Source organism: Amblyomma maculatum, chromosome 1 (assembly GCF_055883805.1).
Source record: "Amblyomma maculatum isolate TAMU_Amacu chromosome 1, ASM5588380v1, whole genome shotgun sequence".
Lineage (NCBI taxonomy): Eukaryota > Metazoa > Arthropoda > Arachnida > Ixodida > Ixodidae > Amblyomma > Amblyomma maculatum.
In genome coordinates this window covers 224,634,425-224,662,014 of record NC_139344.1, presented here as the reverse complement: position 1 = coordinate 224,662,014, position 27,590 = coordinate 224,634,425, and the positions used below count along the sequence as shown (strand labels likewise).

Sequence of the window (27,590 nt, the reverse complement as noted above, 5' to 3'; positions counted from 1 at the left end):
TCGAGTTATTGATCATTTCACTCTCGCCCTACCATCTGACCTGCTGACCGTCCTCGCCAGCTCATTTGGTAGAGCGACTGCCCCGAAAAGGCGGTGCTCCTGAGTTTGATCCCCGGACCAGGATGAATATTTTTCACTGCGAAGTTTCCGAGAAAGCTGTATAGCTTTTTTTGTAGCCGTATGGCTGCGCCTGGATGGATGTCAATGAGTAATTACTCCCTTATTACAAACCTACTCCACCTTGAGGGATTCCCCTAAAATGTTTTATCAATACTGTTCTTACTTCGAATTATTGATCAATGCGCTCTTGCCCTACCATATCACCTGCTGACTGTCCTCGTCAGCTCATTTGGTAGAGCGACTGGCCTGGAAAGGCGGTGTGGTGTACCTGGATTCGGTCCCGGGAACAAGACAAATTTTTGTTTCACTGCCAAGTTTCTGAGAAAGCTTTATAGCTTTCTGTTGTAGCCGTATGGCTGCACCTGGGTTGATGGCAATGAGTAATTACTTCTTTATTACAGATCTACTCCTCCTTGGGGGAGGTTTCCCTAATATATTCGATCAACAACGTTCCCGCTTGGAGTTATTGATCAATGCACCCTTTCCCTACCATTTTACCTGCTCACCATCCTTATCAGCTCGTTTCGTAGAGCAACTGTCCCAGAAAAGTGGTGGTCCCGGGTTCGATTCCCGGACCAGGACGAATTTTAGTTTCACAGTGAAGTTTGTGAGCTTTCCTTTGTAGCTGTATGTTTACACCTTGGTGGATTTTAATGAGTAATTACTCCCTTATTACAAATCTACTCCACCTTGGGGGAGATTTTCCCAATATTTTTGATCAACACCGTTTCCACTTCGAGGTATTGATCAATGTGCTCTTGCCCTACCATGTCATCTGCTGACTGTTCTCCTCAGCGCATTTGGTAAAGTAACTGCCCCGGAAAAGCGGTGGTTCCGTGTTCGATCCCAGGACCAGGACGAATTTTTCTTTCACTGCGAAGTTTCTAAGAAATCTGTATAACTTTCTTTTGTAGCCATATGGCTGCGCCTGAGTGGATGTGAATGAATAATTACTCCCTTATTACATATCTACTCCAATTGAGGAATTCTCCTAAAATATTCTATCAACACTGTTTTACTTAGAGTTATTGATAAATGCGCTCTTGCCCTACCATCTGATCTGTTGACCATCCTCGTCAGCTCATTTGGTAGAGCGACTGCACTGGAAAAGCAGTGTTCCTGTGTTCGATCCCCGGACCTAGACAAATTTTTCTTTCACTACGATGTTCCTGAGAAAGCTGTATAGCTTTTTTTTGTAGCTGTATGTTTGCGCCAGGTGGATGTCTATGAGTAAATACTCCATTATTACAAATCTACTCCACTTTGTTGGATTCCCGTAAAATATTCAATCAACACCGTTCCCACTTCGAGTTATTGATCAATTCGCTTTCGCCCTACCATCTCACCTGCTGACTGTCCTCGTCAGGTCATTTCGTCGAGCGACTGCCCTAGAAAGGCGGTGTACCTGGGTCCGATCCCCGGACCAAGACGAATTTTAGTTTCACTGCAATGTTTCTGAAAAACATGTAGCTTTTCTTTGTAGCTGTATGCCTGCGCCTGGGTGGATGTCAATGAGTAATTACTCCCTTATTACAAATCTACTCCACCTTGGAGGGAGATTTCCCTAATGTATTCGATCAGCATTGTTCCCACTTCGTGTTTTTGATCATTTCACTCTCGCCCTACCATCTGACCTCCTGACCGTCCTTGTCAGCTGATTTGGTAGAGCGACTGCCCCGGAAAGGCGGTGGTCCTGAGTTTGATCCCCGGACCAGGACAAATTTTTGTTTCACTGGGCAGTTTCTGAGAAAGCTGCATGGCTATCCTTGGTAGCTGTCTGTTTGCACCTGGGTGGATGTCAGTGAGTAATTACTCCCTTATTGCAAATCTACTCCAACTTGGGAGATTCCTCTAAAATATTCGATGAACACTATTCCCACTTCGAGTTATTGATCAATTCGCTTTCGCCCTACCATCAGACGTGCTGACCGTCGTCGTCAGCTAATTTGGTAGAGCAACTGCCCCGGAAAAGCGGTGGTCCCGGGTTCGATCCCCGGTCCAGGACAAATTTTTGTTTCACTACGAAGTTCCTGAGAAAGCTGTATAGCTTTGCTTTGTAGCCGTATGGCTGCACCTGGGTTGATGTCAACTCGACCTTGGGGGAGATTTCTCTAATATATTCAAACAGCATGGTTCCCACTTCAAGTTATTGATCAATGCGCTCTTACCCTACCATCTTATCTGCTGACCGTCCTCGTCAGCTCATTTGGTAGAGCGACTGCCCCGGTAAGGCGGTGGTCCTGAGTTTTTATTCCCGGACCAGGACAAATTTTTGTTGCACTGCGAAGTTTCCGAGAAAGCTGTGTAGCTTTCCTTTGTAGCTTTATGGCTGCGCCTGGATGGATGTCAATGAGTAATTACTCCTTTATTACAAATCAACACCTTGAGGGATTCCCCTAAAATATTCTATCAACACTGTTCCCACTTCAAGTTATTAATCATTGCACTCTTGCCTTACCATCTCATCTGCTGACCGTCCTCATCATCTCATTTGGTAGAGCAACTGCCCCGAAAAAGTGATGGTCCCGGGTTCAATTCCCGGACCAAGACGAATTTTTGTTTCACTGCGAAGTTTCTGAGATAGCTCTATAGCTTTCTGTTGTAACCGTATGGCTGCACCTGGGTTGATGTCAATGAGTAATTCTTTATTACAAATCTACTCAACCTTGGGGAAAATTTCCCTAAAGTATTCAATCAACACCGTTCCCACTTGGAGTTATTGATCAATGCGCTCTTTCCCTACCATTTTACCTGCTGACCATCCTCATCAGCTCGTTTCATAGAGCGACTGTCCCGGAAAGGCGGTGGTTTCGGGTTCGATCCCCGGATGAGGACAAATTATTGTTTCACTGCAAAGTTTCTGAGCTTTCTTTTGTAGCTGTATGTTTGCGCCTGGGTGGATGTGAATGAGTAATTACTCCATTATTACAAATCTACTCCACCTTGGCGGATTCCCCTATAATATTCGATCTACGCCGTTCCCACTTCGAGTTATTGATCAATTCACCCTACCATCTCAGCTGCTGACTGTCCTCGTCAGCTCATTTGGTAAAGTGACTGCCCTAGAAAGGCGGTGTACCTGGGTTCGATCCCCGTACCAAGATGAATTTTTGTTTCACTGCGAAGTTTCTGAAAAAACTGTGTAGCTTTCCTTTGTAGCCGTGTGGCTGCGCCTGGGTGATGTTAATGAGTAATTACTCCCTTATTACAAATTACTCCACCTCGGGTGATTGCCCTTAAGTATTCAATCGGCCGAAAAGCTAGATGCACAGGTGCTGTGCGATGTCAATGCATGCCGCAGGTGGTCGAAATTTCTGGAGCCATTTTTTTACACTTTAAGGTTCATTTTTTAGCAGGCAGAACATTTCATATTGTACATGTTTGCTTGAAACAACATTTCTTTTCGTGTTTTACCTTATTAGAGTGCACATTGGCACAGGACTGTAATGTAGTTGTAAAAATGGCCGTATATGCTACAAATTTTATTTATTCATGCTGTTGTGATTCTTCGTTTTGCAGCCAGAGCATTGGTGTTAAGCTCTTAAATTACATGGGTTGGCGACAAGGACAAGGCATTGGAGAACGGGTCAAACGTGGCCAGCCAAAAAAGGCCAAGGAACCATCGATTGTGAAAGTGTACACTTGTGCCTTACCACCGGGCGCAGAATCATCTGAAGAGGAAGATGTGTTTACGGCACAGCATACTTTTGCGCCAGCAGATGTAGATGATGTGTTGTATGTTCCCAAGGACAACCAACATGGGATTGGATATGTCCCACTGGACAAACATTCTGTACTGTCAGCACCAGTTGATATTGGCCAGCCTACAACAACGAAGTGCCGCCTGGAAAAGGGAAAACGGAAACTTGCCATTACTGGACAGGTAGCTATATTACGCCTTGTCCAGTGCTTTTTCTTTCACAGCTAACCTGCCAATTACTTCCACTACTTACACGTTTAGTAATAACTAACATTTTGCGTCAATCTGCGAAGGACATTGAATGGAAGCTTCAAATTAGAGGTGTCAAGGCATTATTGTTTTCATGATTCTCTTCATGCCATGACCCTCTAAAGCCTGGCTGATGCATTTTCAAAACAGATCTTTGACTTCTGGCGTCTATGCCGAGTGACTAAGTCTACATTGATTTTTTTTGTTGTGAGAACTTTTAGGCGCAAATTTGTCTGAATCTTGAATCTAATCTTTTTTTCGTTTTGTTTCTTGGAATAGTAATTGTGGAATTGTTAAGGGTAGGAGTGTTTACTTTAACTACAGATTGTAATTGTAGTATGCAAGGAGGAAAAACAGCACTGTGGCACGTTGCAGCAAAACAGCGTGAATGAAAAGTTTAATTGGCAACTTAAAATTTGTTTTTGGATGCATAGAATTTTCAAGCAAAGAAATGTTTAGGGTCAAGTGGAGAATGAAGCCATGTTTTGTTCTGCTTGTACACGTTTTTGCAACTGTTGTTACAGATGTGCTACCAAGTCTTCAAATGAAAAATGTGACTCATGCACCTCCTGTTATGTGTGCCACTTATTAAATATGCATGCCTTGAGGAATCAGCTTCTTATACAAGCTGTGCCTTGCTTCCTTTCATGGATTGTGTTTAAGTTTTAAATTGATGCATGTGCCGCAAGACTTTTTCTGTTTAGACATATTTTAGCTTCTTGAGAAAGTTATGTGTCTTTTCACGTAACAACAACAGGTTCTTGCACTATATCGGAACTATTATCTATCTTTCTTTCTTTTTTTTTTTTTTTTTATCTTAGGCATTTGGTGTAGGGGCATTTGAAGAAGAAGATGGTGACATATATGCACGCGAAGATATGTCTCAGTACACTTTTGAATTGAATGATGAACCTGATGACAAGCCTCTCAAGACACTGCCAGCAATTGAAGGTATGAATCAAAGCTAACTGACTTACCGTGCTTAATATGCATTGCTCCCCTCATATGAAGTTTCTTTGGAGCTTCAATGGATCCTCTGAAAAACTTATGATCAGTAGGCTTACCTGTGACCCTGCCTTCATTCACACATCGCCAAAATTTGTGTGTTCTTACCTTTATATATCGATTTCATGCACAACTGAGGACCCCATGAAGGCGCATTGCAGTACTGTTAAAAAATATTAAAATTAAGATAAACCCTAACTATAGATTGTGGTTGTAGTTAAGGCTGTAGCTTGATCAGCATGAGAATTCCTTTCTGAAAGTAACATCTCTCTAATACTTTTTTTATTACTTGATTTATATAGCCCCCCAATTTCAGAAGGATTCAAGAAAGCATTTTTTATTGGGTATGGTTAACGTAATTCTTGCTACAGATTTTAATCTCCCCATTTTGACTATTGGTTGGCTTAATAGATGTCTTTGAACAAGAGCAAATTCTGATATCCTTTCTGAGCTAATGTTGGCCCATAAGTTTAACATACTTGTAACAAAGCCAACAAGAATGTGCACTTTGCCCAGCTTCGCCTTGGATGTAGCATTCTTAAAGCTATCTCTGTGACAAGTACACCATCACAGTACACGAAGGCATATTGGACTTTCTTGTCCTTTCTTTTCCATGAAGGCAGTGTCCCTTCATGGATCACTGCCTTGTCATGGCGGAGGGGCTTGCAAAACTCGATGAAGTCGTGAGCTCTGCTGTGTAGGGCCACCCAAGATAGACAGGTCACGGCAGAGAGTTCTGACAAAATGTGATTCACTGGAGAAGGTAATGGCAACCCACTCCAGTATTTCCTGCCAAGAAAACCCTATGGCCAGTCACAATAGCATTAATGATATGGCGCCGGACGATGAGCCCCCCAAGTTGGAAGGCGTCCCACATGTTCAGTTCAGTTCAGTCGTTCAGTCGTGTCCGACTCTTCGTGACCCTATGGACCATGTCACGCCACGCTTTCCGGTCTCTCACTATCTTCCTAACATCACATAACTTCATCTGCAGTGCCTCGAGGATGCCATCTAACCAACGCGTTCGCTGCCTACCCCTTCTCCGGCGACCCTCAACCTTTCCCAACATCAAATATTTCTCCAGCGACTCCTCTCTTCTCATCAGATGACCAAAGTAGCTGAGCTATAACTTTAGAATTTGACCCCCCAATGAGCAGTCAGGGTTTATGGTCGACAATATCGACTGATTTGATCTTCTGGCAGTCCAAGAAACTCTCAAGAGTCTTCGCCAGCACCACAATTCAAACGCGTCAATTCTTTGGCGGTCAGCCTTTTTCACAGTCCAACTCTCGCATCCATACATCACAACTGGAAAGACCATAGCACGAGTTATACGGATCTTGGTTGGCAGACTAATGTCTCTGCTCTTTACTAGGCGGTCAAGACTAACCATGGCTCTCTTTCTCAGAAGCAGGCGTCTACTAATTTCATGGCTGCAGTCTCCTTCCGAGGTAATCTTGGAGCCCAAGAAGAGAAAATCTGTCGCAGCTTCCACTTCTTGTCCCTTGATGCTCCAGGACTTGATGGGGCAAGACGCCATGATCTTTGTCTTTTTAATGTTCAGTTTAAGCCCAAACTTCTCACTCTCTTCTTGTACGCGCATCAGAAGTCTCTTGAGTTCCACTTCACTTTCTGCCATTAAAGTGGTATCATCCGCATATCTAAGGTTGTTGATACGTTTTCCAGCAATCTTCACTCCAGCTGAAGACTCGTCCAGACCGGCCTTCCTCATGATGCACTCTGCATATAGGTTAAATAGGCAGGGCGACAGTATGCAGCCTTGCTTCACTCCTTTCTCGATCGGAAACCAATCAGTAAGACCATGCCCAGTTCTGACTGTGGCCTCTTGCCCTTCATACAGGTTCCTGACGAGACAGGTGAGGTGAATTGGAACTCCCATCTCTTGGAGAGCTTGCCACAATCTGCTGTGATCTACGCAGTCAAACGCTTTCGCATAATCAATAAAGCAGAAGTAGATGGGTTTCTGGAACTCTCTTGCTTTTTCCATGATCCAGCGAAGGTTGGCAATTTGGTCTCTAGTTCCTCTGCCCTTGCGAAACCCAGCTTGCACGTCCGGAAGCTCCCGATCCACATACTGCTGCAGCCTACCTTGGAGGATTTTCAACATCACCTTGCTAGCATGCGAAATAAGCGCAATCGTGCGGTAGTTGGAACAATCTTTGGCACTGCCTTTCTTTGGAATTGGGATGTAAACTGACCTCCTCCAATCCTGTGGCCACGGCAGGGTTGTCCAAATCTTCTGACATAATGTATGCAGAATGTTAACAACGTCATGGTTGAGGTTTTGAAGCAACTCAGCTGGAATGCCATCAATTCCGCTAGCTTTGTTCTTAGCAAGGCTGGCTAAGGCCCATTCAACTTCACTCTTCAGGATGGCCGGCTCGTGATCAGTAATCACAACCGTCTTATGTTGGGTTTGCACATTTGGGTCCTTCTTGTACAGTTCTTCTGTGTATTCCTGCCACCTCTTCTTTATCTCTGAGGCTTCAGTGAGGTCCTTGCCTCGTTTGTCCTTTATCACGCCCAGCTTAGCACAGAAGCTTCCTTTGATATCTTTGATTGTCTTATACAGAGCTCTTGTGTTCCTTAATTGGCGGTTGTCCTCAACTGCTTGGCACTGTATGTTCAGAAAGGCATTCTTATCTCTCCTTGCTATTTTCTGAAAATCCGCATTGAGAACCTTGTATCTTTCTCTTCCCCCCATAACTTTTGCCATCCTCCTTTCCTCAGCTATTTGCAAAGCCTCTTCAGATAACCAGTTTGCTTTCTTGCATTTCTTTTGCTTTGGAACTACCTTAGTATCAACTTCTTGTATTATGTTACGAACATCAGTCCACATCTCTTAGGGCTCTTTGTCTTCTAGATCTAATTCTTGAAATCGATTCCTCACTTCCACAGCATATTCTAATGGAATTTGATCCAGATCATACCTGAAAGGCCTTCTAGTTTTCTGTGCTTTCCTCAATCGAAGCTTAATTTTGGCAACAAGAAGCTGATGATCAGTGCCACAATCGGCCCCAGGCCTTGTTTTTACTGCTTGTATAGCGCTTCTCCATCTCTGCCGGCAAAGAATATAATCGATCTGATTCCTGTACAGACCGTCCGGTGAAGTCCATGTGTACAGGCGCCTCTTGTGCTGTTGAAAATGAGTATTCGCTATGGTCAGGTTGTTTTCTTGACAAAACTCTACTAGAGCCTCTGCCCAGCTTCATTTGGCTCACCAAGACCGAACTTGCCTGTAATTCCGGATATTTCTTCACTCCCGACCTTAGCATTCCAGTCTCCGAGAAAAATGACGTCTGATGATGGGGTGCGGTCTAAAAGGCATTGTAGGTCCGCATAAAATCTCTCAACATCAGCTTCTTCAGCAGTAGTGGTCGGTGCATAGACTTGTATAACTGTTATGTTGAAAGGGTGACCTTTTATCCGAAGTGAAATCATTCGGTCGTTTATGGGGTTGTACCCTAGCACTGTTTTGCCCATTCTTCTGTTTACTATGAGAGCGACCCCATTCCTTCTCTTGGATTCGTGCCCACAAAAAAAGACATAATGGTCGCCGGAGTTAAATTCTCCCATTCCGCTCCACTTGAGATCGCTGATACCCAAGATATCAATGTTCAATCTGTTCATTTCTCGCTTGACGACATCCAGTTTACCTTGCGTCATAGATCTTGCATTCCATGTTGCTATGTGATATATCTCCTTGCAACATCAGACTTTCCGGTCGCTTCCCGACACATCCACAACTGAGCGTCCTTTTGGCTTTAGCCCAGCCGCTTCATTCGTCCTGGGGCTACTATGAATCACCCTTTGTTCATCCCCAGTAACATGTGGGACGCCTTCCAACCTGGGGGGCTCATCTTTTGGCGCCATATCATTAATGGTATTGTGACTGGCCATAGGGTTTTCTTGGCAGGAAATAACTGGAGTGGGTTGCCATTACCTTCTCCAGTGAATCACATTTTGTCAGAACTCTCTGTCGTGACCTGTCTATCCTGATTGGCCCTACACAGCAGAGTTCACGACTTCATCGAGTTTCACAAGCCCCTCCGCCATGACAAGGCAGTGATCCATGAAGGGACACTGCCTTCATGGAAAAGAAAGGACAAGAAAGTCCAATATGCCTTCGTGTACTGTGATGGTGTACTTGTCACAGAGATAGCTTTAAGAATGCTACATCCAAGTTGAAGCTGGGCAAAGTGCACCCCCTCCGCCACGACAAGGCAGTGATCCATGAAGGGGGTCCCACATGTTACTGGGGATGAACAAAGGGCGATTCCTAGTAGCTCCAGGACGAATGAAGCGGCTGGGCTAAAGCCGAAAGGACGCTCAGTTGTGGATGTGTCGGGAAGCGACCGGAAAGTCCAATGTTGCAAGGAAATATATTACATGGCAACATGGAATGTAAGATCTATGACGCAAGGTAAACTAGATGTCGTCAAGCGAGAAATGGACAGAGTGAACATTGATATCTTGGGTATCAGCGAGCTCAAGAAGACCGAAATGGGAGAATTTAATTCCGGCAACCATTATGTCTTTTATTGTGGGCACGAATCCATGAGAAGGAATGGGGTCGCTCTCATAGTAAACAGAAGAATGGGCAAAACAGTGCTAGGGTACAACCCCATAAACGACCGAATGATTTCACTTCGGATAAAAGGTCACCCTTTCAACATAACAGTTATCCAAGTCTATGCACCGACCACTACTGCTGAAGAAGCTGACGTTGAGAGATTTTATGCGGACCTACAATGCCTTTTAGACCGCACCCCATCATCAGACGTCGTTTTTCTCATAGGAGACTGGAATGCTAAGGTCGGGAGTAAAGAAATATCCGGAATTACAGGCAAGTTCGGTCTTGGTGAGCCAAATGAAGCTGGGCAGAGGCTCTAGTAGAGTTTTGTCAAGAAAACAACCTGACCATAGCTAATACTCATTTTCAACAGCACAAGAGGCGCCTGTACACATGGACTTCACCGGACGGTCTGTACAGGAATCAGATTGATTACATTCTTTGCCGGCAGAGATGGAGAAGCGCTATACAAGCAGCAAAAACAAGGCCTGGGGCCGATTGTGGCACCGATCATCAGCTTCTTGTTGCCAAAATTAAGCTTCGATTGAGGAAAACGCAGAAAACTAGAAGGCCTTTCAGGTATGATCTGGATCAAATTCCATCAGAATATGCTGTGGAAGTGAGGAATCGATTTCAAGAATTAGATCTAGAAGACAGAGAGCCTGAAGAGATGTGGACTGATGTTCGTGATATAATACAAGGAGTTGCTACTAAGGTAGTTCCAAAGCAAAAGAAATGCAAGAATGCAAACTGGTTATCTGAAGAGGCTTTGCAAATAGCTGAGGAAAGGAGGATGGCAAAAGTTATGGGGGAAAGAGAAAGATACAAGGTTCTGAATGCGGATTTTCAGAAAATAGCGAGGAGAGATAAGAATGCCTTCCTGAACATACAGTGCCAAGCAGTTGAGGACAACAGCCAACTAAGGAACACAAGGGCTCTGTATAAGACAATCAAAGATATCAAAGGAAGCTTCTGTGCTAAGCTGGGCGTGATAAAGGACAAACGAGGCAAGGACATCACTGAAGCTTCAGAGATAAAGAAGAGGTGGCAGGAATACACAGAAGAACTGTACAAGAAGGACCCGGATGTGCAAACCCAACATAACATGGTTGTGATTACTGATCTCGAGCCGGGCATCCCGAAGAGTGAAGTTGAATGGGCCTTAGCCAGCCTTGCTAAGAATAAAGCTAGTTTAATTGATTGCATTCCAGCTGAGTTGCTTCAAAACCTCAACCATGATGCTGTTAACATTCTGCATACATTATGTCAGAAAATTTGGACAACACTGCAGTGGCCACAGGATTGGAGGAGGTCAGTTTACATCCCCATTCCAAAGAAAGGCAGTGCCAAAGATTGTTCCAACTACCGCACGATCGCGCTTATTTCGCATGCTGGCAAGGTGATGTTGAAAATTCTCCAAGGTAAGCTGCAGCAGTATGTGGATTGGGAGCTTCCGGAGGTGCAAGCTGGGTTTCGCAAGGGCAGAGGAACTAGAGACCAGATTGCCAACCTTCGCTGGATCATGGAAAAAGCAAGAGAGTTCCAGAAACCCATCTACTTCTGCTTTATTGATTATGCGAAAGCGTTTGACTGCATAGATCACAGCAGATTGTGGAAAGCTCTCCAAGAGATGGGAGTTCCAATTCACCTCATCTGTCTCCTCAGGAACCTGTATGAAGGGCAAGAGGCCACAGTCAGAACGGGGCATGGTCTTACTGATTGGTTTCCGATTGAGAAAGGAGTGAGACAAGGCTGCATACTGTCGCCCTGCCTATTTAACCTATATGCAGAGTGCATCATGAGGAAGGCCGGTCTGGACGAGGCTCCAGCTGGAGTGAAAATTGCTGGAAAACGTATCAACAACCTTAGATATGCGGATGATACCACTTTAATGGCAGAAAGTGAAGTAGAACTCAAGATACTTCTGATGCGCGTACAAGAAGAGAGTGAGAAGTTTGGGCTTAAACTAAGCATTAAAAAGACAAAGATCATGGCCTCTTGCCCTATCAAGTCCTGGAGCATCAAGGGACAAGAAGTGGAAGCTGTGACAGATTTTTTCTTCTTGGGCTTCAAGATTACCCCAGAAGGAGACTGCAGCCATGAAATTAGGAGACGCCTGCTTCTGGGAAAGAGAGCCATGGTTAGCCTTGACCGCCTAGTAAAGAGCAGAGACATTAGTCTGCTAACCAAGATCCGTATAACTCGTGCTGAAAACGCAGAAAACTAGAAGGACTTTCAGGTATGATCTGGATCAAATTCCATTAGAATATGCTATGGAAGTGAGGAATCGATTTCAAGAATTAGATCTGGAAGACAGAGAGCCCGAGGAGATGTGGACTGATGTTCGTGATATAGTACAAGAAGTTGCTACTAACGTAGTTCCAAAGCAAAAGAAATGCAAGAAAGCAAACTGGTTATCTGAAGAGGCTTTGCAAATAGCTGAGGAAAGGAGGATGGCAAAAGTTATGGGGGAAAGAGAAAGATACAAGGTTCTCAATGCGGATTTTCAGAAAATAGCAAGGAGAGATAAGAATGCCTTCCTGAACATACAGTGCCAAGCAGTTGAGGCCAACAGCCAATTAAGGAACACTGGAGCTCTGTATAAGACAATCAAAGATATCAAAGGAAGCTTCTGTGCTAAGCTGGGCGTGATAAAGGACAAACAAGGCAAGGACCTCACTGAAGCCTCAGAGATAAAGAAGAGGTGGCAGGAATACACAGAAGAACTGTATAAGAAGGACCCGAATGTGCGAACCCAACATAAGACGGTTGTGATTACTGATCTCGAGCCGGGCATCCTGAAGAGTGAAGTTGAATGGGCCTTAGCCAGCCTTGCTAAGAACAAAGCTAGCGGAATTGATGGCATTCCAGCTGAGTTGCTTCAAAACCTCAACCATGACGCTGTTAACATTCTGCATACATTATGTCAGAAGATTTGGACAACCCTGCAGTGGCCAAAGGATTGGAGGAGGTCAGTTTATATCCCCATTCCAAAGAAAGGCAGTGCCAAAGATTGTTCCAACTACTGCACGATCGCGCTTATTTCGCATGCTAGCAAGGTGATGTTGAAAATCCTCCAAGGTAGGCTGCAGCAGTATGTGGATCGGGAGCTTCCGGACGTGCAAGCTGGGTTTCGCAAGGGCAGAGGAACTAGAGACCAAATTGCTAACCTTCGCTGGATCATGAAAAAAGCAAGAGAGTTCCAGAAACCCATCTACTTCTGCTTTATTGATTATGCGAAAGCGTTTGACTGCGTAGATCACAGCAGATTGTGGTAAGCTCTCCAAGAGATGGGAGTTCCAATTCACCTCACCTGTCGCGTCAGGAACCTGTATGAAGGGCAAGAGGCCACAGTCAGAACTGGGCATGGTCTTACTGATTGGTTTCCGATCGAGAAAGGAGTGAGGCAAGGCTGCATAATGTCGCCCTGCCTATTTAACCTATATGCAGAGTGCATCATGAGGAAGGCCGGTCTGGACGAGTCTTCAGCTGGAGTGAAGATTGCTGGAAAACGTATCAACAACCTTAGATATGCGGATGATACCACTTTAATGGCAGAAAGTGAAGTGGAACTCAAGAGACTTTTGATCCGCGTACAAGAAGAGAGTGAGAAGTTTGGGCTTAAACTGAACATTAAAAAGACAAAGATCATGGTGTCTTGCCCTATCAAGTCCTGGAGCATCAATGGACAAGAAGTGGAAGCTGTGACAGATTTTCTGTTCTTGGGCTCCAAGATTACCTCGGAAGGAGACTGCAGCCATGAAATTAGGAGACGCCTGCTTCTGGGAAAGAGAGCAATGGTTAGCCTTGACCGCCTAGTAAAGAGCAGAGACATTAGTCTGCCAACCAAGATCCGTATAACTCGTGCTATGGTCTTTCCAGTTGTGATGTATGGATGTGAGAGTTGGACTGTGAAAAAGGCTGACCGCCGAAGAATTGACGCGTTTGAATTGTGGTGCTGGCGAAGACTCTTGAGAGTTCCTTGGACTGCCAGAAGATCAAATCAGTCGATATTGTCGACTATAAACCCTGACTGCTCATTGGAGGGTCAAATTTTAAAGTTAAAGCTCAGCTACTTTGGTCATCTGATGAGAAGAGAGGAGTCGCTGGAGAAAGATTTGATGTTGGGAAAGGTTGAGGGTCGCCGGAGAAGGGGTAGGCAGCGAACGCGTTGGTTAGATGGCATCCTCGAGGCACTGCAGATGAAGTTATGTGATGTTAGGAAGATAGTGAGAGACCGGAAAGCGTGGCGTGACATGGTCCATAGGGTCACGAAGAGTCGGACACGACTGAACGACTAAACTGAACTGATGGTCTTTCCTGTTGTGATGTATGGATGCGAGAGTTGAACTATGAAGAAGGCTGACCGCCGAAGAATTGACGCGTTTGAATTGTGGTGCTGGCGGAGACTCTTGAGAGTTCCTTGGACTGCCAGAAGATCAAATCAGTCGATATTGTCGACCATAAACCCTGACTGCTCATTGGAGGTTCAAATTCTAAAGTTAAAGCTCAGCTACTTTGGTCATCTGATGAGAAGAGAGGAGTCGCTGGAGAAAGATTTGATGTTGGGAAAGGTTGAGGGTCGCCGGAGAAGGGGTAGGCAGCGAACGTGATGGTTAGATGGCATCCTCGAGGCGCTGCAGATGAAGTTACATGATGTTAGGAAGATAGTGAGAGACCGGAAAGCGGGGCGGGACATGGTCCATAGGGTCACGAAGAGTCAGACACGACTGAACTGAACTGAACTGTCCTTTTTTTTCTCAAAAACAGTAAGGAAGCTAAAGACACCATGTTATCAACGATTGCTCTGAGAGCTTTCGGTAAATCAGGGCTCGATTACTTATAGCTGGCTTTTAATTCACATCTAAATGGTAGTTTCTCAGACTTACTGGATAGCTTCAAAGAGCACTGCCAGTTTTGTCTCAGAATGTTTACCCCTGACAAGATCATACACCTAAATAAGCTTAAACCTATGGTAAACCGACAGATTATATGCACTTAAAGAGACTGGTAAAGCGTCTGAAGTGAAAGAAAATTTCTGATAACAGTACGGCTGAGCTGTCCGCCTGTGGTAGGCCAGCCACAAAGCATTACTTCATTGAATGTCTTGCTTTACCTCATGCCTGTGATCTATGCTAATTCTGGAACCACATTCGAAATTTGAGTGAATCTGTTAACCAGATTGCCACCGGTACCGACGTTATTCCATATTCGAAAGTCATTTATTTTTATTTTATATTTTCATTCTGTGCTTATGCAAGGGGATGATGTAGGCTTTACATGAGACAGCTCTTCTCTGTTACTGCTGATTTAGTATCTGTGGCAATCTAGTCGAGATGTTATTGAGACTGCAAAGGACACTGAAGATCTGGATGGCATACCAAATGCTTGTGTTTTTATGCAGAACGCCTTGCTCGTTTCATTGCAAAAATTTTTCGAGGATCTTTGATGCCTGCATCTTTACATTCTGACTGGCTCACAGATAGTGTCGTTCTTGTTGCTAAAAAGGATGACAGTTTCATCAAATTCTGAACATAAAGAGCTCTCTAGGCACCCAGCAGTATGGTTTTTGAAAATTCATATGTTTAGTAGTATATTAGATGAATCCAGACAAATAGATGTGTGCTTGCAGATCTTACTAGAGCATTTGATAAGGTTCTCTAAAATAAGCATCTTTTCAAACTCGAGTTAATAGGTAGGCATTCTTTTGAAATTAGTTGGCCAGCTTCGCCTATGCTTAAGACAGTGAACATGGTTTGTGGAGATGGGTGGCTGCTGCTCTTATGCCGACCCAGTCTCCTCTGGTGTGCCCATGCCAATGTCCTGGAACCTGCTTTCCTTCTAAATGCGATGGCATTAGAATCCACATTCAGAGAAAACGCTGGCGCTTTCATGTGTCACAGAATTCTCTCCTTGTTTGAGAGAGGTCACATGTTATCATGACTTCACACACACCACCAACCAATCAGGGAATCTTTTAGCTGAGTTGGCAGATGGTCTGTCAGGTGACATAGCATGGTTCTGCTGGGTTATGGCATCATCCATAGGGTCGCAGCCTCAGCCAAACAGCATTACAAAGTGTCTCTAAAGAAAGAAAAACACTTTTGCTGAAAAGGAAAAAAGCTTATTTAAAAACTGGGAGAAAAAATTTAAAACAAAAATGGTGGGCAAATTTGGCATGAGTAGAAGAAATCTCGAAGAAAAAAGATTCACTGCAACTTCTGCAGTTTGCTTCTAATACCATTGCACTCTGCTCTTAAAGTGCATTAAGTGTCCCCTAGGTTTTGTTCATATAAGTGATCTCTTAACCGTCTGACTAAACTGTACTCAAGTTTCTAAGTCACCTTCTAGCTTGGTGTAACAGATCGATCGAAAATGGAAATCAGTGCTGATGAATCAATTCTTTTACTTGTAATAATAAAGAAAAATTCATTTTTGTTTACTTATCATATAAATGGTAGTCGTGTTACCAAAGTTTCAAACTACAACTACCTTTTTTTTATCTTAAATTCGTCTTTAACTTGGACTATCACATGCAACAGATGTCATCTGCATTTTTTAAACTTGCTTTCTACATCATAAACTTAAGAGAACAGCTAGTGAATAAAATTGCTAGCCTATAGCTCCCTAATGAAGCCTAAATTAGTGTACACATTAGTAGGGACGCACACACAAACAGACATAGCTGCTGAAGAGGAGGCTTCCTTGCGATCAGCCTTGGATATTACCTCTAATTACGCTTCATCAATTGGCCTTTAGCTTTCTGCGAGAAAAACTACATACATGTCGGTTGCCAACTGCTGGGGCGCCATAAACTTGCAGCAAGTCCATTTTGTCTCAGGCACCCCACTACAAGAAAGAATTTGACGATTCAGCACTCAGGGCCAGCGACTGCTTGGCTTTCCCAGCTGAAAAAAATGAGCTATTCAAACTTTGGATTTGATAAGAAGAATTGCTCCTTAAACATGTGGCACTGGCTCGTTTGTTGCATTCCATTTGGCGAGGGGGTTCTGTAGCCACATATTATTTATCTAGTCCAGTTTCAACATGTTACAAAACATGTTATGCATTACAGCTCCCATGTTGTCTTCCCTTTCCTTGGTCCTCTGTCTCTTTTTGCGCTATTCCTCATGATGAACTACTTCCAACTCACCCAATGCTGTTAAATTATATTACAAGAGTGCAATGGGATCACCTTGAAACAGTAAACCGAGAGGCCATGAGGGCCATTACATGCCTTCCACACATCGCACTCTTCGATGCTTTACAAGATAGTGCACAGCTTAACACCATTGATGAGCTGGTGCAAAAGTGTTGTGATGCGACTTGCAGCCAATCTACCACACTCCGCGCAAGCACTGAGAGCTTATGCAACTACACAATCAATTCAACTGCCAGCGCCAGGTCTTCCTTCTTGGAAGTTTGTGCTGCTAAATGAAAACAAGCCAGCATGTAATCACAAACCTAATGCCAGCCAACTCGTCATCGTCGCTTCGGCAAAAGTGGAAAGAGCAAGAGGCTGACCTGCCTCAAGGATCTACTGTTGTATACATGGATGTAAGCATCCATGTTCTCATCCACATTAACACCCTTCAAGCGGCACAGTTGCTCCGACATGTCGTCCACTGCCCAGGAATATCTCAGGACATCTATCAGCTCATAGCATGCATCCTGCAGTCTGTACTTATTAAGTGGGTTTCACATGACCTACTGCCTTCTCAAAGCTGTGCAGATTTAGCGACCCGCCTCGTGACCTTAGGGTCATCATTGCCTCAGCTCCTTAATTTGGATAACACTACTCTCCTTTCATTAAGAAAAGAGCACCTCTGGCACTGCAAACGGGCTGCTATCCTTCCGTATGTGTTAAACCTCCCCCACGGTCTCACCCATGCAGAGGAGGTTGCACCTCCAAGGGTCCGGGTCAGGGTTGCCCTCACTCCTGCTATCACTTGAACGTGGCCTCATGCTGTGCGATGTCATGGCACGTTAAAGAACCCCAGGTGGTCGAAATTTCAGGAGTCCTCTACTACGACGTCTCTCATAGCCTGAGTTGCTTTGGGACGTTAAACCCCACAAACCAAACCATCATTTCTGCCATTTATATCCCGACCCAGGGTATTCGATAAGCAAATGTGAAAACATTGAAGCCAACATTCACCACTTGCTGTGGGACTGCCCAGCACTGAAATCGACAAGAATCTGGCACCTGATGGTAGTGGATCTTTCACCGACAAAGCCTGCTGCATATATATTTACTGGATGCAGGGACTACATCACCACTACTGAATGCAGAGACTATGTCGCCACTCACTCCTGCACTTCATATAATCAACAAACCTTTTCTATTAATTTAATCATTTTTTTTTATCCTTCATCACATACCCGTTTGATGCCCTGAAGCAATAAATGTCATTTATAAAAAAAAAAGTGCAACAGCACACTGCCCATATTTATAATACACAATTATGGCTACACTGATTCACCAACTGGTTTAATTGCTGCAAATGGTATTATACTCCACTTCATATAAGAAGAAAAGAATCTCGCTTGCCCTTTACACACTCAAATTTCCGCGGGAAATTAGTTATTACACCTAATAATTACTTAAATCACTGGACACTTGTAAGGTTCACCACCACCATAACTTACCTACTTCTCCCTACTTTCTTCTTGCAGGCACATTTAAATTCCCCTACTTCTTTTTTGCTTTCCCAAACCATTACAAGCTCGGATAAATTTAGAACTAACAAATGTGCTGCAAAAGCGAAACAACAACATTAAAAAAGCATTGGCAAGTGCATAGAATTGATTTTCGGTTTCTATTTGGTGTTGTCATCTTTACCAGTCTCATGGTTTTTTGTTTGTTCTTTTCTTTCGCAGACTGATGATTATCTGACTGATAGATTACCTTTGTATCTTAAATTTATCCTGCATTTATTGAAGAAATCAATTCATGGTACCAGTGTTATATGCTTTTATTTGCTTTTACCCCCTCTTTGGACTGAAGGATTAGAGTCCAAAGTATTCGCATCAATAAAGAACAATTTACGACTTATTCATATGTATGGCAAAACAATTGTCGACTGTTGCCATTTAAAAGATCATAATGGTGAGGAGCGCAAGGGTGGAGAGTGCAGGAAAGCTGTGTTAGAATCAAAGAAAACATTCAGAGCAGTTCCATCAAGAACAATGAATGTGGAGCTTTATGCCCAGTACAGAACAATGCATGGTGAATGCGGTATAAGAAGTGACAAGAAAAGAATCTTGTGGTTAAATACAATTGAAGTGTAAACACAGAAACGAAAAGTGGAGGCATAAAATGGGAAGAAAGTACAAAAACACAAGAATGAAGCAATGCCACAAATGTCCAGTTACAGTCAGGGCAGTAACTGATGTTTTTCAGTGGTGGGAGCGAAAGTTGATAGCATAGTAAATGGCGAATATGGATTGCAGGAGCGCCAAGTAGGGTGAGTTATCTTATTATTATTAGTATTATTATTATTATTATTATTATTATTATTATTATTATTATTATTATTATTATTATTATTATTATTATTATTATTATTATTATTATTATTATTATTTGCAATCTATTTTTCTTCTGTGCCATGCACACACTCATCAACTGTGCTTTCCTTCTGCACCTGCTTTTGGCATGTGATGACCCTTGTAAAAATAAGATTGATATGTGCAGCAAGACCCGATTTTCATGAGCGCTCCCATTTAGTTAAGGGTGTTATTTATAGTATTTACTTCTGACTGCTAACAACTGTGGTGTAGTTTTATTGTTATATATTCATTACAGCATATGGTGTTTGTAACTGATTTTTGCTGATATGATAAATCTGTCTATTTTTGTGGCTTGCGTTAATATTTAATGTTTGGTATATCTGTGCAGCGATATGTGTGTACAAATGTTTCTTTCTTTTTTTCTTTTTTTTCCAGGAGGAAGAAGCAAAACTCTGCATGACCTCGCTAAAACACTGGAAGGTTTTCACTTAGCAAAAGAGCCACAAGCAGTGATGAAATTATACCCACCACCAAAAATTCCTGCTGACTTTAAACCTATTCATGAGGCTCCCAAGAGGGAACGAAGACGTTTTGAGGAACCTAAAAGTGATTTGTTCAAAGAAAAGAAAACAGAGCACTCAGGTAATGAGATATTGATTTCATCTGAGACATTTCAAGACCCTGTCATGGGTTATCTTATATGGTTTCATAGGTAAGAATATCATAGTTCTCGAACTGTGGCTAGAAATGTTTTTCAGGTACTGTCCTGCATCGCTGCGGGTGATACAAATATGCAAACTGCTACCACAACATTGAGCACTGCGCACTGGCTGCACATTGTTGACTCAGCACATTTCTGATGCTGTAATCACGTGTCAGGCTGTACACGCCATGAGGAGTTTGCAACAGTATGCGACCCACAGAATGCCAATGTCAGGATCGCCAGTGACACTGCACACCCCATAGAGAGCATGTGATTGGTGGCAGTGCACGGCGCATATGTCTCGACTCCACTCGCTAATGGTTCACTGATTGCGCTGTAAGTGCAGAGAGAAGTTTGTAGTGGCATGTGGCCCGCACATTGCCAATGTCACGATCCGTCTGTCGCATTGTACATGCCATGAGTGGCAAGCTGTGGCTGTGCCCCGTAAATATCATCAGCCATAAACAGATCTGCGTAAATGCCTTTCCCTTGATTCAGCATATTGATTTTTGCTTTTATGGCACAGATTTTTTAATGATAGTTTTTTTTTCGTAACGTCATGAGATTCGTATCAACGAGGTTCTATTGTATTCGCATAATCAAGCCCCATGGTACAATAGATTCTTTAATATACTGCCTAATAGGAATTTCCAGCATTTGGCAATTGCCAAAACTCGCATTGCCCTGTGTATAAGATGGCTTCTACTAATCACTCAGATGCAGTAAAAGAATAACTAAATACATATTTTTTGAAAAATCTCTCTAATCACTGATTAAAACAAGTAGGAATCATGATTTTTAGATGTAGTAAAAGGTAGTCATAAAAATAAGATCACATTAAGATGGTCTGGTGACAAAGTGCCCAGCCGTCTGTTTATTCTGAACAGTGCAGATGTGCAATCATTTTCATCTTCCACTCTTAATGACAAACATGTTATTTAACTTATTTTACATCATAACTTTCCTTTTATGGACTCCATTGTGTTGACTCAACAGGCGTAATAATACTGTATTTACTCGATTCACAGCATCCCATTTTTTTTACGATCGCGATGCCGAAAATGAGTGGGGGGAGGGGATGCTAAAATTCGGAAAACTTATGGTGCATTTGGTTGGGGGGACGAAAGCAGAGGTGCCAAGCATTGCAGAGCAGTACAGGAGCACGCCAAGCGAGGGCGTAACTGTCCTCCCACGGGAACGCTTTCTGCGTGCTGAGAGCACCGCGCCACAGCCACGTGACCGTACTTCTCTCCCCAGCATTTTCCACCTGCCCGCAGTGGTGGCAGTTGCAACCTTAGGAGAGGCCAACGCTCCGTGAAGAACAGCTTGTTTTGTATGCCTTGTTTGCCTTCTTTGGCCCTTTTGATGCCAGCAGTGACTCTCAAACATGCATGTAGCACCTGAGCAATGCTTTCCGCTCCTGAAAAAAATTCGCTCGATTCAGCAGAGTTCTCAGAGCGCCGACGCTTTGCAGCCGCCATTTTGAGCGTTGCCAACTGCGGAGAAAAAAAAAAAAAATATGCCACAGATGTGACGCCTTATGTCATGTGACTTCCTCTACACTCGCTTTAGACGAGAGAGCAGCCGGGAGTGCTCTCGGGTGCTCTCAGCGGAGCAAAAGCCCTCCTCCTCTACCATTGGAAGCCAGTGATTCTACTCCTGCCTCTCCCACTGGAGTGCGCTCGCTTGTTTGAGAGCACTTTCGAAGTGCTCTCGAGTGCACCTGCTCTCCCACTCGAATTCGCCATTAGAATACCCCACCACCCTTTCCCTGTTTTCTTGGTGATACCTTGACAAGATGGGCGTGAGAAAAACATTTTATTTTGCAAACAAACTTGGCAAACATTTTCAGCAAGTGCGATTACAGTTCACTTCAACCTTTGACAGCTCTTTTAATTCAAATTTATTCCTACTTTTGTTGTTAAGGCTGTCAAGCAGCTTACGCCAAACAAAGCAATGCGGGGCCGTGATTGCTATGAAACCTGCTGAGTTCTGCCGAATGGCCGCCGGTTCCAGGTCCATATGACAGCACGCTGATAGATTTATCAGCTTTGCTTTCGACCAGCTTTTGACGTTCTGTGCCACTAGCTGTCGTGTAGTATCAGAATATAGCAGCTCAAACTGGTGATCGCACCACTATGGCACCATAGCACCACGGACATTGCACCACATCAAAACTCCGACAGTTTCGGCTCAAAAAACGGCAAGCACGCTAGCAGCCTCCTTTATGCGCTTTTTCTTGCAAAATAAGGGACGCTTAGATTCACATGCACAATTGTTTCCAAATTTTCTTGCAAAATGAACGGGGGGGGGGGGGGGGGGTGCTTAGAATCTCAAAATTACGGTAATATTAAAGATTTCAATATTAGATCTCCGTCGGTGCTGATGATACTCCACTACTTTTTAAAGGAATAGAGACGTCAAATTTTAGATACCTGTGCCTGCTGGGTTTGTCAGTTGAAGGTAGTGGGTCTCGAAGAAGCTGCATGAACCTCTCCCTTCCTCCCTCCCTCCCTTCCTTCCTTCCTTCCTTCCTTCCTTCCTTCCTTCCTTCCTTCCTTCCTTCCTTCCTTCCTTCCTTCCTTCCTTCCTTCCTTCTTCTGTGTGTGTGTGGGGGGGGTCTGGTATTGCTGTTGCCTGTGCTAGCAGCGCATGCTTAACTTGCAAAAGCAGTGAATGCTTCTTGGTCTGTTCATTGAAACATTTGTGAGGGCAGTTCTGCCATCTGTTGCAACTTTGTAGAAGTTTTTAGTGCATCAGCACATACTCAGTCGACCATTTAGCTGCTGTGTTACAGCTGAAGTTCCAGGCTTGTGCCGCAGCAATGCTCGTGTGAAATGCTCATGTCTGGGTTGGCGGTTTGTGTGACATCATGAGACCACTTCTCAAAGCTAAATTGGCTGGTGTTGCCATCAGGATCCTTGGATCCACACAGGCATGTTTATATGTCTTAGTTAAAGTAAAGGTTTAGATCAATGTTGGATGGCCTTTCACATAATGTGGTAAATTACAACTATGGGCTAACGAGTATGTGCGACCCAAAAGCTGAAATGAAAACCATTGTGCTAGCACACCTAATTCACATTTGGCACATTTGGCAAATCATGCGGGCTCACCCATCATTCTTTTAAATTATTTTCTTGCTGTGTCCGCTGTGGGTTGTCAGTTGTATCAGGTGTGTGCTGCTACCCCTCTACTGGCTCGCTCACATTAGGGTACAGTTGATTTCTGCTTCACCCTCGGAAGTTAAGAAGGCCACACGAGAATCACCACAAGCCTCCGGTTAGCCACGCTGGCTTCACTGCACGTCAGGTGGCACATCGAACGCTGGCTTCCCCCAAGATAACACTGCCGCATTAAAAACAAGCACACCAGGCCGAAGGCTGCTTTCAAGCAGACTCGATGTTCACCTCATCATGGGGTTTTACAGATTTAGCGGTACCAGTAGGTGCCCAAGGATGCTCAGCCAACCTGGCTCCTTGGGTGCAAAGTGATCGTGAGAGCCGCACCCCTTGCAAGGGCGTGGCATGCAATTTCAATGTATCAAATGTTCTGTTAATGGAAGTGCGATAAATGCGAATAATTCAGACAGTTCGATAAGCAATAACTCAATTCATCCGGGTTCAATATATCCGGTATCGATTGTAAGCCGATTGCACATTCTGACCAAAATTTCCAGGTAAATTTCAAGTTACTTTTCACTGCTCAGGAATATCATATTTTATTGCCGAAAAAAAAAAAAAAAACATGGCACCAAATAATTTTTGCCAAAAAGAAAACTGTCTAAAAATAAACACCAACAAAAATTTGGTGATTTTTTGAAATATTCAGTCAAAACATAAAAATCGAGAAGTGCAACTTCTTATAGTTCATTGTTAAATTTTATGACATTTTCAGCTAGCCAGATTTCTTCCTGTTTGTGCTAGGTCTCTTGAGCTCCGGATAAGCCAAAACCTTTTTGTGCTTGTTTTATCATACAAGACCTCTCTAGACATAAGCGCAGGATTTTGTGTTTTACAGTAATCTCACTCCTTTCAGGTTCTGTCTTTGATCTCGTATCACCTGCTGACCGGGAGAGACTTGAAAGCATAAAGAATGTTGATAGTGCTGAAACAATGAAAAGGATCCCAAACTCCAGTTTATCTACATCATCTCAGCCTCTCTCTCAGCCAGCATCGTCCTCAAAGACTCCGGTACCTGCTACTGCCCCGGAGACAGCAAGACCCATGAAGCCATTTGCAAGGGATGAGGCAAAACAAAAGCGCTTTGAACACTATTTATCTCTTGCTAGCTCCAATAGACTTGGTAAGTGCATCTTCCAGAAATTACTTGCGTTTAATGTGATGGTCACTATTCACCAGGCAGATAGCTTTTTGCCTAGGCAGATAGCTTTTTGCCATGAATATGTTGTACTGTCGCCGATCAATTTTTTGGACCTGGCTGACGCATTTAATACACCCTACACTACACAGACCTTGCTCCACAAAAAACTAATTAACAATAGCTAGCACAAGACACAAAGTCTAATTGTACATGCAACACTGCAGCTGTAATAGGGTACAAGCATTAGAGTTCAGGCTCTCAGTTTGACGCAGATGTTTCATTGCATGGATCCAGGCCGTAGTGTTGGTGTTGGGGTGGCATTCGATGATCGAAAAGCTGGCCTTGTTGGTGGCATGGGACGACCTCCTGGTTGAGCACTGGCAGACACGATGTAGAGTTGACAGTGGCGTTGTAGGGAGTTGCCTGGGCAATGCAGATGGCGAGTGGTAACCGTGTTGGTCGCTGTGTCACCAGGACAAGCTCAGGAACAGCAGGGTGTCTACGGTGCAGTGCTGTAGAACATGAGACCACCGGAGCGGCAGCCAGCATTGATCTCTCCCAACCAAGGCATCCCTGACCTCCAGGAGCCTTGGCTTCTCTGATCCCCCCTGTGCCGTGTCATCCCGCACACTTCTATAACCTCAGCATTGATACATGTCATTCTTGTCGTTGTCATCGTCTTCTCTTCTCCATCAATCACCTTTTGCCACGTCGCCAAATACTTCATCTTCTTTATTTGTACACATCATCCTTATCACCATTGTCATCTCCTTTTCTGCCTCAGGCCTCTTCATTTTTTGGGGGGTCTCTTATATGTGACAGCGAGCACAAAGGAAAAAAAAATGCACGTCTGTCTAGTTCTCTGAAAAGCGTCCACTGCTAACTCACAACAGATGCTGGTTTGATTAGATTTTGCAATACATCAGGTGTCCCAATGAAGCATGACCTCCGAGAGAGCTCGTGAAACATACATTGTTTAGTTTTTTTTTTATACCGTCTGCAGCACACTTCTACTGCTCTCGCAGAGACAGCCACCACCAGCCTTTTTTTTTTTTCACTCAGTAGAGAAAAAAAAAGGCTGACAGAGTCGCGTGGGAGCAGTGAAGCTCCACCCGAACTGGTTTGCCAGTCTCCGGTGCCTTTTTTTGTTTGAACATTGCGTCGCTCTGACCGTTGCGCGGTTTTCCCCGTCATAGCCACCTTACTGGAGAGGAGAATGGCTGTGAGAGTGAGGAGATTGACACAGAAACAGATTGGCCAGTTTTTAAAGCCGCTCGGTAAATGAAGATGTTTTTATTGTGAAATCGTTTTGTTTTTTTCAGACTGCATGGCTTTCTGGATGTTTTTTCGGCTCTTTGAGGGTCTGAAAAATTAATTGGCGACTGCACATTGTTTTACTTAGCAGTGCTCATCTGCAAGCCTTTAACCTTTGTATGTAAGCTAGGCTCATTGACACTGCTTCTACCAGATACAAAGTCAATACATGCCTATCAACTGATACTAATCTGCATTTGATTAACATGTAAGATGGTGTGCATGGAATATGTTTGTGCAGTAATCACTGAATTTGGTTGTATATTAGTTTATTGCTATGTATAAGTATTACTCTAGTATTGCCAGCATAGTCTAATGGTGCACAGAGAGCATGTACTATCATGAGCAATATGAGCAAGAACACACGAGCGCGAGGCAGATAGCCTCGAAACCCACTTGGGGCGATACGGTGCGGCCGCTGTGGGAAACAAAAGGGAAAGGGCGCAGTTAACGGAACCACGGCTCCCTTTCCACTTTGTTTCCCACAGCGGCCGCACCGTATCGCCCCAAGTGGGTTTCGAGGCTATCTGCCACGCGCTCGTGTGTTCTTGCTCATATTGCTCATGATAGTACATGTGTATTGTTTAATTGTTTATTTCTTATGCATTAATTTCAGAGCGATCAATATTATAGCTAAGTTGTCTGCAAGAACAATCTGCAGTGGCAGTGTTGTATTAGATGGTTTAATAGATAGTTGCAACCTTTGTAGTTTTTAAGCAAGCTTTTATGCGATATTTTATATTCTTAATCATACATGTAGAAAATTAACACTAAGAATAAATAAGAAACACCATAACCACTTGCATAGGGAAGAACTTCATCATGAAAAAATTAAGTGATTAAGCAATCTGGCGTTGCACAGTCGCATCACTTCATATTATTGTTAGTGCTCCGAGAGCACATATGAATCTTCAAGTTTTCTGGTAATTGTGATTTGGCAACTACTTGAAAGTTGGTTCAGAAAGTGGTTATCAAATGCATGCATTATGTGCTATGCAGGCCACTGAGAGTTCACGCATTGTACACTTACCTCAAAAATGAGCTGATAATTTACAGTGTACATGTTTAAAAATCCTCACTTTCTCACCTTCAGCGACCTGCTGCTGCGCCGGGCTTTAGCCCCAGTTTGGTATACATTGCATCAGGTAGCGCAGGTGACGTCAGTAGTAAAGTGCTATCATTTGTTTGCCATGTCAGCATGACACCTCTTGTTTACTAAAGTAAAAGCATGAAATTCTTGATAGCTTTGTTATTTTCAGAAACCTTTCTTGTTTAAGCTAGGAAAGAAAGTAAGTCCGCCTTCGCTCTGGTGTCAATTCTTAAGTCATCGACTTCTCCTGCGTGCAATAGTCTCATGTCATGGTGCTCTCCGTGTCCTAGTTAGCGACCATGGGAAGATATTTTTTTCTCCAAGTCCTTAAGGAGCTACTCTTTGCCATTAACACCGTCCTCAAGACATCCTTTAGCTGTCATCCTCAAACCAATGGCCTCATCAAGCATTTTCACATTACATTGTCCAACGTGATACGTGTGTACATCAGTTCTGATCTTAAGAACTGGGACAACAGTATTCATTTTGTTACCTCTGGTTCTATCTTAAGAAATGGGACAACAAATTTTTCATCTCGTTACCTTTGCCTATACTGTGATTCCGAAGTTTAGCGTACTACTGAGTACAGCCGTTTCTTCCTAGTTCGTGGCTGTCAACCCTCCTTAGTGTTCGATACCACTATCTTTTCTGCTTCCACCTCTTCGTCTATGGCTCTGCGCAAACAGTTTGCCCCATCGTTATCGACTTTCCTGCATCAACACTGAAGTCATGCAGCAAAAACGCAAGCAATCGACCAGTTCCACTTCACGGTCTCTTTTTACCCCATTGATGAAGTTGTCACCCGCACATCGTTCCACACTCCTGTCTTATGCAAGACGTTTTTTTCACTGCATCATTGAGCCTTACATTGTACTTCAACAAACATCTCGCATGACCTGCCGCATTGTCCCTTTGCAAACTGTTGCCAATAATCATCAACACTCAGAAAAGGTTGTTCTCATCTCGTGCATGAAGTTTT

At 43.7% G+C, this 27,590-nt stretch overlaps 1 protein-coding gene across 1 annotated transcript in view; it reads left to right on the top strand.

Moving 5' to 3' along the window:
• LOC146205746 (G patch domain-containing protein 1) overlaps positions 1–27,590 on the top strand; it is a 92,350-nt gene that overhangs the window by 23,399 nt on the left and 41,361 nt on the right. The window contains exons 5-8 of the mRNA XM_084590409.1: positions 3,640–4,003; positions 4,891–5,020; positions 19,617–19,823; positions 23,923–24,189. Of these exons, the coding sequence (XP_084446535.1) occupies positions 3,640–4,003; positions 4,891–5,020; positions 19,617–19,823; positions 23,923–24,189 (968 nt within the window). The remainder of the gene's footprint in view (positions 1–3,639; positions 4,004–4,890; positions 5,021–19,616; positions 19,824–23,922; positions 24,190–27,590) is intronic.